Genomic DNA, 18,394 nt, shown 5'->3' with positions numbered 1-18,394 from the left:
CTTCAAAACCACCTAATATACTGATTAGGCAATTTTTCCTTTGATGCACTTTTCATCATCACTAAAAGAAGATATTTATACTTGGGAATAAATGATTCAGCAGAATGTTAATTCTTTGAAAGTGGTTCAAGTTCTTTGATGTTAACGTAAGCATTTCTTACAAATCTGAAAACAGAAAAATGTACATATTCTTGAATTTTGAGCTTAATGTGAAGCATATTGTAATCTAGATATTTTTTCAGATGCCACCTAACCAGATGTGCAGCACTGTGCATCACTACACATAAACTCATGCAACCACATCATCACATCACCTATAAAGGTTGTTTGCATAGCTTAAACAAACAAAAAACCTAAAACTGAAAAATTAATAAATATTAGATAAACTTAATGACATTTTCAGTTCAACTAAGCAAACTGCCAACCTGAAGATGCTTTTAAAATGTTTAATTTTCCACATTTTAAAAAAGAATTTACAGTGATAAAATTGTTTAATGACTGAAGAGTACCAATGCTGAGAACAACCCTGCTTTCATTTTCAGCAGAAAGCATCTGCCACTGGGACTAACAGCTTTATTATAGTCATAACTAAAAAACTGATTAGCTCACCTAAGTTCAGCAGTTAGAAAGGGAACAAATTTTTGTCATTACTTGTAATAATTAATTGTATAATTAAACACTGTTATGAATTCAGTATTTTAAAACTAAATTCAGATATCTAAAAGAGAGACCTTGAGAACTCTTGTTTTTCTCAAAAATACATTTGTTCTGTGTCTATTTATCCATTTGATTGGACCAATTAATTGTTATAATAGTAAACTTACAGAAAGTCAATTTCAGGCCAGTTTTGCCGTGTGATATTATGTCAAATGTAAAAGGTAGAGGTTTAAAACACTGTAATATTAATGCTCCTCAATCCATATTCAGCCTGTTGAAAACTGGATTTGAGTCCAAACTTTTGTTCCTAGTAACCCCAACCCAAAATTTGTATAACTATATTAGAAAAGTTGAAACATTGTATGACTGGACTGACTTTTTGGGGATTACGTGGATATAGCATTGATCTCCCTCGTATGCTGTATGAGGAACTTTTGTTCATTCCAAGCCTAAAAGCTCTCACAACTCACATGGATATATTCTTACATCACAGTAAAGACAATTTTAATTGAAGAAATAAAAGTAGATAGAAGTGTAGACGTACATATATGTATCTATGGAGACATATATATGTAACATACACTTTCATTTATACATACACATATATATGTTTATTTTTTTTAAATACAGATGATAAAAAACAAGGTTAAAATAATTGAGTTGGTAATTAAACACTGTTTTCAGAAATTCAAAAATTGGACTGGACTTTTAGCTTTCAAGTTTGAAGACTTTAACTCTGTTTCTGCTCTAAGCAGTTTTGAATAAAGTTGATATGACGTCTGACAAAAGCAATCTCATACTTTGTCTCCCTCCTCAAATATAAACGTAAACTTTTTGCCACAGAATTGGTACAAAATTATCAAATGTGTTAATAATTTAGTGTTCAAAAAATCAGATATATTCTTGAAATCATGAGGAAAAAATCTATTACATGAAATATTGAAGTACACAATTATTATGTCAACCTTTTATTTTATCCTAGTCTGGACATTTTTGGAAGATCACCCAGAACCATGTCATGATATACAAATAGTAATCGTGTGTCCAGCCAAAGAAAAAAAAAATCATTTATGTTTGACATGGTTAATAGTGGCTTTTTGCAAAATTTAAAAATACTGTAAATATAAGCCTGCAAAATTGCAGCAAAAGTAGTTGCATCTTCCATGGCAAAAACACAAAAGGAACAACTTTTATCAATAGATATTTAATCTAATTCCAGGTTTCAGGACCAAATCCATAGAATTAAATAGAGGTATGTTGTCTGTTCATACGGTCCATCATTCTGAAGAGCCACATGTATATCTGTGGATGTAAACTGTACTTTCCACATAATCAGGACAATTTGGGTCCAAGATAAACTTTACAGTGCTGTATTACATCAGTGTTCAGTTAATTTGTCAGCAGATTGGAAATCCACGTGATTCATTTTGGAGGTACACAGCAAAACTACTAATGTTTATCATTACTGTATTCAATTTTTTCACTGTACAAAACAGAAACACTAAGAGAATGGCTTATTTTGACAAAAAGCCAGACTCACAAGAGCAAGGTAAATGTTTTTTCAAGTTTCCCAAGTCAGTGGAATCCAGTTGTGTACTTACATAACTAGAAGCAAAATGTGGCCCAGTAGCTGTAAGTTAAATAGTTTGATAACCATTTAATTACAAACTTCATTACACTTTATTTCTTTGTATATTGAATTAACTAGATGCCTCTTGTTCCTAGTACCTAAATGTGCCTTTTTTTCTGTCCTATCTCTGTTCTGTTCACTGTTTTAAGAATAAACAATTATTCTAAAGCATAACTGTGCTTAGCATTTCTGGAGTATCATCATACTGCTAGATATTCTGAAATGTAGCTGAATAATGAACAGGAAAAAAATTGCAAAGACTTGTAATATTAGGATACTATTTTACATAAATGGCAAAACACAAATATGTAAGACAGTATTGTGGGACTGTAAGGAGATCTGTGTGCTTGCTCGCTTTCAGCAAAACACATTGCAAAGCTTCTTAGAAGGGTCGGGAAAAACAAAAAGTGTGGCTGCCCCATTCAGAGTGCTGGTATCCCACCCACTTCTCTCACAGAAACACCTCATTTGTCTACTTCTCCATCCTCTTGTCACTCCTTAGCTTGAGGTCCTATCTTTTCCAGGGTAAGTGGATGCTGCAGAATAGAGGTACAAGTTCCCTACAATCAAATAATCAATAGAAATGTGACGACTGTTTGAAGGCTGACAGCTATGGAATTGTGTCTGCCATTCACTCTCTCTTCTTTCCCCATTTTTCTTGTTTAATGCCAGCAGTGCCAATAGCATTCTCAGTTCTACATAAGACAGCAAAAGATTTCAGCCTCTCTTCTAGTTTGGAGACGCTGTAATTCAGTATGCCAGTCTTTAACCTAATGAAAGGCTATTCAGGTTCCCTGGAGACACTGAGCAATATAAAGAACCTGCCCTCTAAAAATGAAGGAGCTCTTGTTTACCCTGTCCTTCAGGATGTAGTGCCTTAATGGACTCTGCCCCCTGAGAGGGAACCATATGCATTAAACAGACTCTTAAGTTTCTGTAAGAAACAACATGCTGGTCAGACATTTTAGCTCCAGCTAAATGGAGATCTAAACAACCTACAAAATCAAGATCTTGCCTTCGTATTTTTTAGCAACCACAATTAGCTATTCCTTCCATTCCAGATATATCTTCTACATTATTTAAATGATTAAAGCATAAGAAAATGTTTAGAAATTAAATACTGCAGAATGAAATTAAATATGCAGAATCAACTGAACATGTTTTCGCAACCTTAAGTGACCATTAAAATACTGGATGATAAAGATACATGCATTTAAAAAAAAAAAAAAAAAAAAAAAAAGGTGTGAGAATGTGGGCTCTAGAACTACCAAAGTGGAAGCTGCATTTATGTCAGACTTTTAACTGATGAGAGGACTGACATAACATCTGATGCTTCAAACTGTGTGTAGGAATGTCTAGAAATTACAGGCTATATCTTCTGGGACTAACCACTTGAAATTCAGCTCATTTTGTTAAAAATTAGATTAAAATATGAAACATGGGAAGGGAGGGGAGGGGAGGGGAGGGGAGGGGAGGGGAGGGGAGGGGAGGGGAGGGGAGGGGAGGGGAGGGGAGGGGAGGGGAGGGAAGGGAAGGGAAGGGAAGGGAAGGGAAGGGAAGGGAAGGGAAGGGAAGGGAAGGGAAGGGAAGGGAAGGGAAGGGAAGGGAAGGGAAGGGAAGGGAAGGGAAGGGAAGGGAAGGGAAGGGAAGGGAAGGGAAGGGAAGGGAAGGGAAGGGAAGGGAAGGGAAGGGAAGGGAAGGGAAGGGAAGGGAAGGGAAGGGAAGGGAAGGGAAGGGAAAGGAAGGGAAAGGAAGGGAAAGGAAGGGAAAGGAAGGGAAAGGAAGGGAAAGGAAGGGAAAGGAAGGGAAAGGGTCTCACTTATGTTTTGTTTCCAATAATTACATTGAGAAATCAGAATTCTCTTCCACTTTTTTTTGGTTCATTACAGAATTTTATGCACTTACACACTTTTGAAATAAAATGTGAGGCCACATGAGTAATTCAGTAAGCTCAACATTACTTGATCAAACCCCCCCTCCCCCCCCAAAAAAAAAGGGGGGAAATATCACTTTAATAACCAACCTAAACTAGTCTGATAACCCACCTAAAATAATATTCACAATTCTCAAAATAGGGTGGGTTTTTCTTCAAACAAATTATTTTATCTCTTATCCTCTTTTTGAATCAGAGGCACATCTCCCTTTGCCAATTTCCATTCCCATCTACTTTTTCTTACAATAATTATCCACAGATGATATATCATTTTAGCCACTAAGTGGGAACTCCTACTTCTATTGAAGTCCTCGTTCACAAATAGCCCTTTAAGGTATGTTTCAGGATGTTTACTGACTAAAGAATATTATTTTTCATTCTGTATTCTTTTTCAAGGATTTATCTTCAGGAATGCACTTTCTGTAGGTAATTGATGTCATTTAATCTATTTCTCCAGTAACGCAAGGGATAACTTTTTTTTTTCTACTGAAGGTGCGTTGTCAAAAAGATTTAAATTAATTCTTCTGGTTGTAGTGTAGACCATTAGAAAAATCCTTCATTAGCAGTTATTAAATGCATTTAGAACACATGGAAGCAGCAGTACTACCGACCTCAGAAATGGCAGTCAGAATGCAAACATAAACAGAATGTCAAGGGATTTCTTTCAGCTATTTCTTACAAATCCAAGCAATTCCTGCTCATTTACTCATTTGTGGATGCTGCCTCTTTGTGGCAGAATGCCATGCAAAATGTACCTTTCACACTAAGGACCTCATCCTATGTTTGTACTGACACCTATGCAAACTCATAAACATGAGTTTAGAATCACACAGGAAAGATATATATACACAAGAACAAAGTTTGCAGGAGCTTCTCCATCAATCCTTTCTGAGCTAGCCTTTCTCTGGCAAAGTCAGAGAGACTGAAAACTTCCTCACTTATACCCATTTAACAACAGCATGCCTCTACTGAGCTTAAATGGAAGAACCAGGCCACTGGTTTCAGCAATAGTTACAAAGGCAGGAATTCAAAGTTAGGGCTCCAAAACTGCACCTCAGGCAGCCACACACACTTCTCTCACTGGTGTCAATGGGAAGTCTGCAGGAGAGGGAGAGCAGTGAACAGAATAGCCATTTGTCTCATGTCTCTTTTGACAAAAGAACACTCCTCAACTCTGCATTTCCAACTGAAATAACACTCCGCTTACTAAACTGTCCAAGCTAAATACAGTCATGCTTGTTTTTTGTTTTTTTTTTTTTTCTTTTGCTCAGTGTGGGTGGCATAGAGGGAAGAACACATGCCAAGAAAACATTTTTCTTGAATTCCAACAGACCAGTTATACAGCTTTGTTTTTGTAGAAAGTGACAGATTGTACATGGGAAGGAAAAGCAGAATAGAACAGAGCCCTTTTGCAATAAAAGATGTACTAGTGAGTAACTCTGGAAACAATATTAAATATAATAACCTAAGGAAGAAAGAAAACACATGTGAAATATCACTTACCCTCTTCCATAAATCAAGAACACCTCAGTAAGGAAATGAAATGTAAATATAAAACTATCCTATTCAATATGTTGCTGAAACATATATCACTGTGTTCCTTTCTGACCCGTGTTATATATGCTGGTAATCACCACATGTCATGTTTCGGAAACAGAGAACACATTATGTTTTGCCTAGAAACGTTAGATTTTTTTTGATGAGCCTTAATTGCTAGCAAAGAGAATCCAACGTGCAAACAGATTATTTTGGCCAGAAATTTTAAAGTTCAGATACTCATTACTTCAAGATCTTACATTTGAAATATTTATCAAGTGTTTATTCAGAAACTATTAAAAAATCACATGTGCTGGGATACATATGAGACATCAGTTGTCCCATCTTACAGTGATGCTGTGTTTATGAATATCCTTCCCATTGCCTGCTGCCCAAAGGGGTAAAGACATTTTATAGAGATGTGTACAGTCCATCATTTGGTCTTTCAGGATGCCAGTAAACATGTGGATCTGTACAAGTGCAATTGTACTCGACTAAACAATCATAAACTGTCTCCAACAGTTGCAAAATCATTATATTTTGGTTAACTAATACAAAATTAATATAAAAAAAAGAAAAAATGAAACTGACAAATCAAAAATGAAAGTTTTTGTTTGTTTGTTTGTTTGTTTTACTGATAAAATGAATGCCTTCTACATGTCCCTCACTAGTTAGCCTAACCAGACTCCTGAGCAGGAGGTTGCTAAAAGATACATTTTTTCAATAGAGAAACATGATTTTTTTTTTTCCTATTGTGATCAGATTTTATGCCTCTGATTGTCTGTTAAGATTTGGTCATAACTGGCATTATCTATAGAGACTCAAAAGGTTCTTCTGATACTATAACCGATTTGGGAAAAAAGCTCTCACTGACTGTAGTGCAATACTTTAAAGCAATCCACTGACTTTGGACCCCATCCTGAGGAAAAAAAAAAAAAAAAAAAAAGAAACAAAAAAAAAGAAACACTTAAACATTCCAGTATTTTTTACTTGTAAAAAGAATTCTGCATCCTCTATCCTAATTTTTTGGACTTTTCACTAACTTTGCTCAATGAGTGAGTCTCCAGAACTACACACATTGGTAAAGTTGTTCATGTGCTTAAGTGCCTGCAGGATGAAGGCCTAAGCTGGGACTTCTTTCACAAACAGAGACACTCAAGTGAGTTAAAAATTTGCAAGATTAGGCCCTAAAATAGTGAAGGAAAGAGAAATGCTAATGTGCATATAAAAATAGGTGCTACAATAAAATATTTTTTTTTATATTTCATCAATAAGTTATTTTCACTAACCAGTTATGGATCATATATCTCTGCACTCTTTAATGATTTGTCCACATCTACAGTGATCCCTTTAAAGATCATAATATATTTTTTTTTAAATTCAAAAGTCCAGAAAGTATACAAACACATCCTTAAAAAAAGGAAACATTGTATTAAAGTCGGGGTGTGCTAATCTCTCCATAAAAGCCATTTAGACTCACCCATGGCTAAAAGGGGAAAATGTGCGCCGTACTCTTCAACCAGAGAGAAAACTAAAATAAAAAATGTCTGTAAAAAAAAAAAAAAAAGCAAAACGAAAAACAAAAACAAAAACAAAAAAGAAACAACCAAACCTGACCTGAATGTGACCTGACAAGATACCATGAAACCACCTGCCACCTTCCCCAAACACACATGGACACCCGCACGATACCAGTGTTGTGCCCATCTTACACAATAGGTGGTTTCCGACTTCCAAATGCAGTAACAGAGGAAAAAAAACCAAAACCAAACCAAACTGAACAGCACACCCTTTCAGAATCATTCCCCGAAGCTGAAAAGTCCTGTGCCAAGGCACTTCACCCTACAATAAAATGAATTAAAGGGGGGAAAAAGAGGAGGGAGGGAGAGGTGTGTGTGTGTGTGTGTGTGTAGGGAGGTCAGCATTTACGTTTCTTTGTTTTGCGTGTGGTTGTTAAATACAAATACTCTAGAGAAGGAGCTGCTGAGACTGGCGAGGGGACGGGGGGCGGGGGGGCTGTTTCTCAGAACTGGCTGAATGTGGTCTGTTTTTCCAGCACTTCGAGGTAGTCCGGCTCTGTGTTTAGTTTTGCTTTTAGCTCCAGATATTCGTTCCTGTTGGGCTCTACATAGACAGTACTCGGGGGGCTGTAGAGCACCGTCTCCCGGAGCCTGGCGTCCCCCGGCCCCGGGTGCAAGTACTGGTGGGCACGCCTAAGGTCATAGTTGGGGGAGTAGGTGTAGGCGGCGGGGAGCTTGGGGTAGTCGGGGAGGGTGGAGCCGGGTGTACCCAGCGGGGTGGGGGAGTGTTTGTCGGGCTCCAAAATGCCCCTGTAAAAGCGATCGGCGTCTTGCACCGGCGACAGCAGCTCCTCCCGCGGCTCGATGGTGCTCACGCTGTACGCGGGGCTGCGCGCCGGCGCATCCTCCCCGCCGGGCGCCGGCGGCGGCGGGGGAGGCGGCGCGCCCCCCCCGGGTGGCAGGGGGTGGCTGCTGTAGGTGACCTTGAGCTCGTGAAGGTCTTTGTAATCCTCGCCCGAATTTCCTTCCCGGGAGCGGTAGATGGGGTTTTTGCACATGTGGCCCAGGGGGTGCGGGATGTACTCGTAGACGTGGCCGGCGGGGGTCTTCACCTTGGGCAGCGCCGCGCCCCCACCGCCGCCGCTGCCGCCGCCGCGGTGAGGCGGGTGCTGCTGGAGGTGGGGGTGGTGGTGGTGGACGCCGCCGCTGTAGACGCTGTACTGCATGTTGAAGGAGCTCACGTCGGAGTTGTTGGCGCTGGCGTGGTCTCCCTGGCCCTTCTTGCGCCGCTTCATCACCAGGACGAAGAGCCCCGCCGCCACGAAGACGGACATGATGAAGACGAGCAGCAAGCTGAGGATCAGCACCGAGAGCGGCACCGAGGAGCTGCCGCTGCCGGCGCCGCCGGCGGGCGCCGAGCCGCCCGCCGCCCCCGTGCCGTTGAGGCGAACGGTGGAGGAGGAGGGGGTGGTCCTTGCTGGCAGCTGGCCCGGGGACGGAGTGGGCGTGGAGATGACGATGTCCGAGTAGTCGGGGCACAGCAGCTCCGCCCGGACGGCCCGCATGTCGCTCTGGGCAAACTTCTTAGGGGACTCGCAGATAACCTGGTCCACCAGAACACCAGTGTTGAGCTGTTCCAGCCACAGCTTCATGCCCACCACGTCGCAGTTGCAGTCCCAGGGGTTCTCGTGCAGGTCGATCTGCAGCAAGGATTTCAGCTGGTCCAGCACCCCGCTCACCGGCAGGTAGGAGAAGTGGTTGCTCCGTAAGCTCAGCCTGTAGAGAGACAGACCAGAAAAAATGTTCCCTGGCAAAGACCTCAGCAGATTGTTGTTCAAAAACAAGAGCTGAAGGTTGGGGACAGATTCAAAGGTGCCTGCCTCTATCTCCCGGATGACGTTGTACTGCAGGAAGAGGTACTGAAGGCTTTGCAGCCCATAGAACAGCTCTGGGCTCAGCCGCTCGATCCGGTTCCCATTCAGGTACAGCCTTCGCAAATTAGTTAAATCCCCAAAAGCCCGGTCCTGAATGACCGAGATCCGATTATTGCCCAGATGCAGCAAATCCAGCCCAGTGGCGTCCACAAAATCAGCCCTGCGTACCAGCGCAATGTAGTTTTCTGTCAAATACATCTTCTTAGGATTATAGGGTTTGGGCTGCAGTTCAGAAATGCTCTCAATCTTCCTCTCCTGACAATTGACATTGAGGCCCAGGTCAGAAATCTGCAAGTTGCAAGTGCAGGCAGTGGGGCACTCCAAAGGCACCGGGGATTTGGTCTGGTAGGCAATGCTGGGGCCATAGTTGCTGTATCCCAAGTCTTTTGAGGGCAGGCGGGAGGTGGGGCGCACCCTTGTCTTGTTGGGTTGGCGGGTCCCTTTGGGGGGCTTCAAGGGAGATTTGTAAACAGCTGAAGAAGAAGTGGCCACAGAGTTGACTGAGGCTGGGGTGGTGTGGAAATACCCTGTAGTGCTCAATGGTGTCTGAGGTCTCATTTCATAATCCGAGATGAGCCTCCTGGGGCAAAGCTCCTGCTTAGAGACTTCATCCAAGTCTCGACCATGTAAGCGGAAAGGGGTCTCGCAAACCACATCTCCCACCAGAGCAGAGTATGAGATACTGTCCAGCCAATCCTTTAGAGCAATCAATTCACAAGAGCAATTCCAGGGGTTTTCCTCCAGCTGCAGCTCCACCACTTTATCCATGTGCTGCAGGAGGCCCACATATGGCAACAGCTTCAGCCGGTTACCCCTCAGGTCCAGGTGAGTTAAGGGCACAAAACGGAAAAGGTTGTTGGGCAAACTAGAGAGGAGGTTATCATTGAGAATCAGCACCTGCAACAAATGCAGTTTGCTGAAGGCATTGGGTTCAATAACGCTAATATAATTATAATCGACCTGTAGGTATTCCAAACTCTCGAGCCCAAGGAAAGTGTCATCCCGTAAAAGTTCCAACTTGTTATTGTTCAAGTGCAGCCTCCTTAAACCTCTCAGACCATGAAAGGCCCCAGTTTCGATGTCTTGTATGTCATTGCTCCCCAGATGCAAAATCGAAGCCCCTGTGTAATTGACAAACTGGTTTGGGTACAGCCTGTTCAAAAGGTTCCCAGACAACAAGAGGTGGTAAACAGGGAACCTCGGTGGGCTGATCTCAAAAAGGCTGATGATCCCTCTGTTTTCACAGCTCACTGTTAAGATGCTGTCCTTTTCCTCACAAGGACAGGCATTATCACAGATTTCCCCATAATACTCAATGCTTTCTGCCCAGGAAAGGACTAGTGATGTTAAAGCAAATGCGATCGTCTGCAGCATCCAGATATGCATTTTTTTGTTGAGGTCCTGTTCCAAAGTTACTGTAGAGCAGCAAGCATACATTTTATTTCCTGTAAGGATAAGGAGAAAAAAAAAAAGGAAAGTAGCATAATAGGGTAGCCCCATCACATTAGAAATGGAAACAAAGTTTATATATGTCTTCAGTAGGGTAGAGAACAGATTGTCCACCAACCAAAAAACCCTCCCTCCTGTCACTTCTAATTCCCACACTTTTGTAAACTGGATGACATGTCTTGATTAAAGGGTTGATAGGCAACTCCTTGTGAGTCAAATGCCTGCGGTGTATAAAAAGGTGAGGTCACAGTAGGAATTGTTCTGGTTCTGTTGGTGTGGGGTGAATTTCAATGCTGCTTTGGATTTCCTTTTCACAACCAGCCCCATACATATACATAAAATGGCTGTCAGTTCAGTTTCATGTTTCTAATTTAAGAGAAAAGAAACACCATTTTACAAGGCTTCCTACCTCCCCTATTACCCAGCTCCCTCTTCCCTTTAGAACCTCCCTGCTGAACCAGTGCACCAAGGTCTTCCCCTCCTTTTACCTTGATTTTTAACCGGTGGTGGAAATACCATGGTAGGAATCCAAAGAAAAATGCTCAGTGCTGAAAATGGCATCTTAATTCAACAGAGGGAATACTGACACATTCTCCACATCATACATTTCTTAAAACTCTTTTATGTTGGTGGTTTTTTTCCTAGCTATACATTTACAAAGCACACACCCACCCACACAGACATGCACACACGCACACACACACATGCACACACGCGCGCACCCCCAGATGACTTTTGTGCAGGAATTTTTCTGTAATGAGATTAAATACATTAACCTCCTACTTCAGTGCACTTCACAGCTCTCTTCAATTATGGAAATTTTGTATCTTTACAAAAGAAAATAATATTAATTGAGCTTGGATCCCCTCCCAAGTTATACACAATGTAACAGAGCTCATTTCAAGCAGAAGTCTCCTGTTCTCTCTCTCCCTCTCACACACACACATACATACTCTCAAAAGAAATGTTTTAACCACTCACCCAAAATTTGTGAAAAATGTAAAACATGCAGGTCATCTTCGGAGTCTCATCCATATCTGACATAGCGCTTATTCCCAATGTTCTGCAAAACTAGCCTGGTAGAAGTGGAGAGATCTAAATAGGTCTCATGAAAATATCTCATTGCCAACACTCCAAACATCAGAGTTACTGATTATAAGCAGCGATGGCTGTCAGTGCTCTTCATCCTTTAGGAGAGAAGACACCCAGGCTGATAAAAAGCCAAGGAGGGTAGAAGGGAAACCCTACCATTGACCTACGTCAGTAATTTAATGCCCGAATTCCACCTAGCTGGAAACAAATCCATTCCTTTTTTGCATTTTTTGTGACTCCTCGTGGCTTTCTTCTACTTCTTCTAGTCTAAAAGCAATATGAATAGGGAAAATAAATGCATTTTGTGTGTCAGTAGGGGAAGACTAATAAATCATCAGGCTTAAATGCTGGGATCTTGGAGCAGGCTTGCATTTTCTATCGTCCACCTCAGAGCTCCCATCCTCATGACACAACTCTGGTTTGGAGGAAGGCATCCTAAAAACCGAGAAGTCTCAGTACTGCAAGACATCTCCTGTGGCATCAGGTTCAAGGCTGCAAAACTAGCACTTGCAGCAAAGGCAATCATGCAGCAAGAAATCGGAAGTCTCTGTGAATCTCTAATTCTGACCAGACGTCAACTGGATCGGAATTACTCAAAGCAAAAAGGCTTCACTGCATAAAGGGAGCAGAAATCTTACTCAAAGGCATGTATCTAGCATATTTTTTTTCTCAGCTCGATCAGATCCATTCATCCATTAACCAACAGTTCTTCAGAGAAGGGAAAAAAAAAAAAAACAACCACAATGACAACCTATTGAAAACCTGCCCGGTCTGTGTTAAACTCCCAGGCATTTTACAACTTTAATTCAATTATGGTTAGCAAAGGAGGCAAATACAATTTTCCCTCCCTCTCCCTTTCCCTTTTCCCTTTCTCTGATTAAAAAAAAAAAAAAATTAGAAAAAAAAAGGGGGGATGGGAGAAAAAGAAAATAAAGTTGTAGCTGGCTATATGCAAGGTTGCAATCCCGCCCTGGAAACCCCTCTGTGATGACTGTGTGCTGCTGTTCGCCAGCTCCCTACAGAGGTTCAGATTGAGGGGGGGGGGCGGGGGGTGGGGGCGACGGGGGGGAGGGGAGAAGAGGAAAGGGGTTGCATCGGGATTTTTCTTGTGTGTGTGTTATTTTTTTTTTTTTCCCCGAAGAGTTCAACCCTTAGATTACCGCACTGCATATCCGTCTGGAAGCAGCTTTCAGTACCGCCGACAGCAGCAGCGAGCGAGCAGCCCCAGCCGGACACTGCCACCCAACTGAGCAGCACCCCGAGTTGGGAAAAATGGCTTTCGGGGGAGGGGGCAAACGGCGGGGAACTGGGGGTGGAAAGCAACAGCAAGGAAAGACCCGGCGGGGAAGGGGCGGGGAACGAGGAAGGGAGGAAGAAAGGAGGAAAAGAGAGCGAGAGAAAAGTCAACCCCGGTACTTACTTCGCCCGAAATCTCCAGGGCCCAAGCATGGTGGCAGCCCATGAAGATGCCGACCCGCTGCGCGGGCGCTGCGCGGAGCCGCCGGGGCGGCGGAGGCGAGGATGGCAGCGCCGGGGAGCTCGGTGCGGAGCGCGCACGGGCACCCCCCGCACGCAGGCGGCGCCGAGGCACAGCGCGCGCTCAGGGGCGCGCACACGCGGACACACGCGCCGCACACTCGCACTCACACGCGCGCGCGCGTGCCCCTGGGCAGCCGCGGGGGCGCGCCCGCCGCGCACGCGCACTGTGGCGCGCTCCCGCACGGCGGGGGCGGAGGCGGCTGGCGGAGCGCCGCGCTGTGCCCGCGCCGCCGAGCGCAGCGGGGAGGCGGAGGGAGGGAGGGAGGGGAGCGAGGGCGGGGCGGCGGCGCCGAACGGCCGCGGGGGGGCGCGGGGGGGGGGGCGGGAGTGCAGGGGCCGCGGCGGAGGGCCGCGCTGCGGGGCGGGTGTCCCCTGGTGACGGCGCGGCGGCGGCAGCGGTAGCTGCCGGCCCCGTGGGGCGTCGCGCAGCCCGCCCGCACGGGCACCCAGCGCACGGACACACGCATGTGAGCGCGGCGCGCCCGCCCCGCCACTCCTCTGCCCCACGCACCCCGGGGCTGCGCTCGCACTTTGGCCAGCACGGGCCAACTTTCCCCGCGCTGCGCCGCCGCTCTGGACCCCTTTCCCGCTCCTCCGGGCGGAGGTCCGCAGCCGGCCCGTCCTCTCCCGCAGTGCTCGCTGGCCGGCGCGGAGCGGAGCCGCGGCGAGGGGGCTGCCGGAGCCGGTGGCCCGGCGGTCGCCGCTGGCGCTGCTGCTGTGCGGGAGTCTCCGCTGCATTCGCGGAGACCGCGGGGAATTGGGTGTCGCGGTGAAACAAAGTGTCGGCTTTCGCTACGCGCATTCTCCGATATCGGGGGCGCGGGCGTGTGTCGGAGCCGTTCAGCTTCACTTTTCTCGTCTGCCCACCCGAGCCGCGGGTCGCGGGAGGAGCGGGGGCACGGATGCAACAGCAGCATCTAAGAGACTGTGGCCGCCCCCCATGCACGCCGGGCCGCTCCCCGCGGCTGCGCCGGGGCCCGTGGAGCCGGCCGCGCTCCCGGGCGCTCCAGGCGGCCGCGGACTCCCGGGCGGTGCGGTGCCTCCCGCCGCCGCCAGGTGGCAGCGCAGGGCGGCGGATGGGGCGCCCACGGGCGCTGCCCCCGGCTCGGGCCGCGCGGCTGGAGCGGGCGCGGAGGAGGCAGCGCCGCGACGAGCGCGTTCCCTTTGTTCCCGGTGGGAAAGCCGCCGTTATCAGATGTGCATGCGGACCACAGAGGGGTTTTCGGTGCCAAGGCTGGCTGTACCTCTGGGGATTTTTTTTTTTTTCCCCCGATTAAATTTCGGGTTTTATTTTCGGCGAAATTGCGTGTTTGGCTGATCTTAAAAAAAAAAGTTCGAAGGCAACATAATTGCACACGTGCAAAGATGTGCACGGGTTCGTTTTTGTGTATTAATTGCTGTTACGTGTTGTCTAGGTTGTGGTACTAAATCTAATAGATGTTATGCACACAGGCACACACGGAGTACACCCCATGTGCACAGCACAGATGTTGGAATCCAGCTTTAAGTCGAAGGTAATGCTAAATGTATTTGTCCCTCTGTTTCTCCTGTACGAGTGTAAGCACTGAACAATACTGTGTCTGTGGTATGTGATTTCTGCACATCTGTATCTTCAGCAGACCTCTGCTAACGCGTATCTTAACATCCCAACATGCTAAACCCAAAAATTATTAAAAAAGCATCTTGTTTGTAATGCTCAGCCTTCCCTAAAAGGCATATTCGTCTTCTCTGCAAAGATAAAAGGACTGTGACTCAAATCTTGTTTCCCCAGGCCTGAAATAAGCAAGATCTGGTATTTGGATGGAAGACGAATTTCTTATATGGACTAGGTAATTTTCCTCACTTCGTAGAAGCTCTTGGAACTCTTCTCAGTGGGACAAAGTGCATACCTATATTCTTAAAGAATCACTGGCTTTCCTGTTTCGATGCAAACCCAGTTAATTCAGTGGAAGGTTTTGAAAAGCTTTTGATTGTGTTCCAAGGTGCTACTTTCAGTCAGGAAAAAATACCAAACCATACACCATACACTTTTTTCCCCCCCTACATATACTCTTTTAAGCTTTTCTAAGATGCAACATGGAATTTATGATAGTGAAACAAAAAAAAAAAAAAAAAAAAAAAAAAATCACAGATATTAAACTTGAGATGTCTTACAGGAGTTTCTTATGGCCTCAATATTTTTGAAGAATATCTTTCTTTTGAATTAATAATTCTGCATTTTGAATATATGGGATTCTATCCATCTATGCTTGCATTTTTTAGGCCTGTCATATTTATAACATCTGTCTGTGTTTCTATATTATTCTCCCTGACACACAAAATTAGATACACATAAATACCTTTTTATTCATAACAGAGAAAGATATTTTACATAACCTTGTCAGGTAGGCTGAGCTTAACTCCTTGAAACTGTTTTGGAGAAGTTGACATTTCATAAGCCTGAAATCATGTTAAAAGCTATCATGTTAAAGTCAACATTGTTGATATATTTCAGTTTAATTTTTCTGATCCTGTGCTAGTGAGATGTTAAAAAGCATCATAAGTAGAAAGTCTGATTTATTAAAATCTTAATTCCAAGCTTTTAGGCTGCTAGATGGTTTTAGTAGCATGTGGGAGATTTAAATAGTTATTAGCGTAGAAGTATCATGCTGTTGTTCCATTCATTCTTATTCTTAGTCCAAAAGTATTTCTGGCAGTGAAAAGTTATATCTGAATATTTGAACTAGAACTGTCATTTTAAACCAAAGCAAAAACATTAAACCATAAATTATACTAAATTTGTGATTTTTTTTATAGTGTTGCCTCTTGCTAATTTATTTTTTATCTGCCTTTCATTAAACTGGAAAATCCTAAACTCCTTTAAACTGAAATACTCAGGAGGAAAGATGGAAATCATTCATATAATCCTCAAACGGAGTACAATTAGCGGGACCTGAGTGAGGATGGAGCAAGAGTAAAGATAGTTCAACAAAAGCATATGAGGCATGCATACATTTTATGTACAACTTATAAGTGTTCAGGTCTACCCTCTTTCTAAGGACTTCAATTTATAACATTGGCAGGAACAGTTGATCTAGCATGTGGAATCAGACATGGGAAACCAGGAATTTGGAGGTTCCAAAGTTGTTGAAAGAAATATATTGGAACAGAAAGATAGACATTCTTTATGAAAGACAAGGAAAATGTTGAAGTAATTTCATGTTAATGCAGTAAAACATGTCAAGGAGTGAAGACTGTTAACAATAAAATAACGCAAAAAAAAAGTTAAATTTGAGGGTGAAGATGAGATAGTGTCCACTTGAATTAAAATCATTGAGCAAAGGGTAGGAAAAGTACTTAATAAGGATGTAACTATTAGGAATCTGTTGGTGCACATTCGAGCTGGAAAATAAAGCCTACAAATATGGGGGAAAATAAAGCTGAAGCTGAGATTTTGCTGATGCTTGCCCATAAGAAATCACACAAATCTGCATGATCACACAAAGTTCAACCAATGTTGCTGGGGATGACATAAATTTGAACATGATAGAGGATAACCTATTTTATGGAACAGATACCGAGCAAGCAAGGGACAGAGATAATTTAGATGAAATTTTAGTAAATGATAGAAAAAAATTCCTAAATACAATGGTTTCGAGCTTTTCTACTTCATGTGAAGTTTCAAGACAGAAGAATGTGAAGGATTGGTACCTGCAATCCGGTGTTTCAGAAAAGCAAACTCAGAAATAAAAAACTTTAGTAAGTACTGGAAGAAGATTTCAGATAAGATAGATGCTACTTTATGTAAAAAAAGCAAATCTTATTGAACTTTTACAGTGGAGGAGAAGGGGAGAAACAAAATAGTCCACCTAAACTGGAATGAAAAAGAATTCCCAGAAGGTAAAAGCCTTAAGCAAGTTGTTACGAGTAAGCACAAAACCTAAAGAGAATGAAAAAGAGATATTGATTAGCAAGAAGAAATCTGCATCAATAATTAGAAGGCATAAAACCAAACTGAAAATAGTCAGAAGCCTTATTAAATCAAAACTTGCACAAAAAACCTGAAATAGAGTAAAAACTTCTTAAGCAATATAACTAAAATGAGAACTTAAGAAGTGGGATGGTTGATGAGCGATGGGGTGGACATTAAGAATAAAGTAGGCCAAGACTAAATAGGCCAAGACAGAAAAGTTGCCTCTGTTTCTGGTAAGAATATATGTAAATTTTGATATCTAGTAAAAGTAGAAAAAGGGTAAGAAAAATCACATCCTTAGTGTATCACATGGCACGAGCATTTGGTCCAGCAGTTTTATGTCCTGAAATACTGAAAGGATTAAGCTTCTTTGTGATACACATAGCACTGATTTAAGGGTATAAGGTAAGGAAGTCTGGACACAATATTTAGACAAAATTAGAGGTCTTTCTGAGAAACAAATGTGTTGAGATACATATATGTGCAAATATATATACACATATATACTATGTAAATATTTTATAATTGTAGTCTTATTTTCTATATTTTAACATTTGTGGAGTCAATTCATATGTATCTATATTTTGCTTTCTTAAGGTCTAGGCTGATCAGAAATAGTGTGAAATTGAATAATGCATTCTACAAGTTCATGAATTAAAACTTTTGCTATAAACTGGGAAGATCCTAGTCTATAAAAAATTCCAGAAATTTAATGCTAGTAGTCAATCAGGAAGGGGTTATAGGTTGCTAGTATAAATGCAGTACTTATATAAAGGGAAAAGGAAAATGTGATTCAATGATATATTAGGCAGGATGTTGTAATAGGTAAGAAGGCATTATTAGTATTGTAAAGGATGTGCTTTTTCATGAGTTCTTGGTGTATTATGCATGGTTCTAGTCATACATTCAAAGAAAATACTAAAATGAAGTCTAAAGATCAGGAAGAAACTATAGTAATTAGGGCATGGAAAATGTGTCTACGGAAGAGAGATTAAAACAAAAAAAAAAGGAATACAAAGCCAAATAGATATTGAAAGGACATATGAATCCTTACAAATGCATTTTTAATTAAATACTAAAAAACCACAAAAACAACAAAAACCCAAACCAGAATGTATTTGAACTGAAGAGGAATGTTGGCATGCCATCAAG

The 18,394-nt window shown here is 42.8% G+C and overlaps 1 protein-coding gene across 2 annotated transcripts; it reads right to left on the bottom strand.

Moving 5' to 3' along the window:
• Positions 1 to 3,993: 3,993 nt before the first annotated feature.
• SLITRK5 (SLIT and NTRK like family member 5) lies at positions 3,994 to 13,217 on the bottom strand. 2 transcript variants are annotated; one of them, XM_066176348.1, is made up of 2 exons: positions 13,172 to 13,217; positions 3,994 to 10,655 (listed from the first exon to the last, which is right to left on the bottom strand). In XM_066176348.1, exon 2 carries the CDS (start codon positions 10,645 to 10,647, stop codon positions 7,780 to 7,782), a length of 2,868 nt encoding a protein of 955 aa, XP_066032445.1. In that variant the 5' UTR covers positions 10,648 to 10,655; positions 13,172 to 13,217; the 3' UTR covers positions 3,994 to 7,779. The 2 variants fall into 2 exon arrangements, with proteins under 2 accessions (XP_066032445.1, XP_066032444.1); XM_066176347.1 differs by lacking the exon at positions 13,172 to 13,217 and adding an exon at positions 11,641 to 11,701.
• Positions 13,218 to 18,394: the final 5,177 nt, after the last annotated feature.

Source organism: Chamaea fasciata, unplaced genomic scaffold (assembly GCF_029207755.1).
Source record: "Chamaea fasciata isolate MVZ Bird 193981 ecotype frontalis unplaced genomic scaffold, bChaFas1.0.hap1 SCAF_2, whole genome shotgun sequence".
In the NCBI taxonomy this organism is placed as follows: Eukaryota; Metazoa; Chordata; class Aves; order Passeriformes; family Sylviidae; genus Chamaea; species Chamaea fasciata.
The sequence above is the reverse complement of the archived record's forward strand: the minus strand, read 5'-3'. Positions and strand labels throughout refer to the sequence as shown.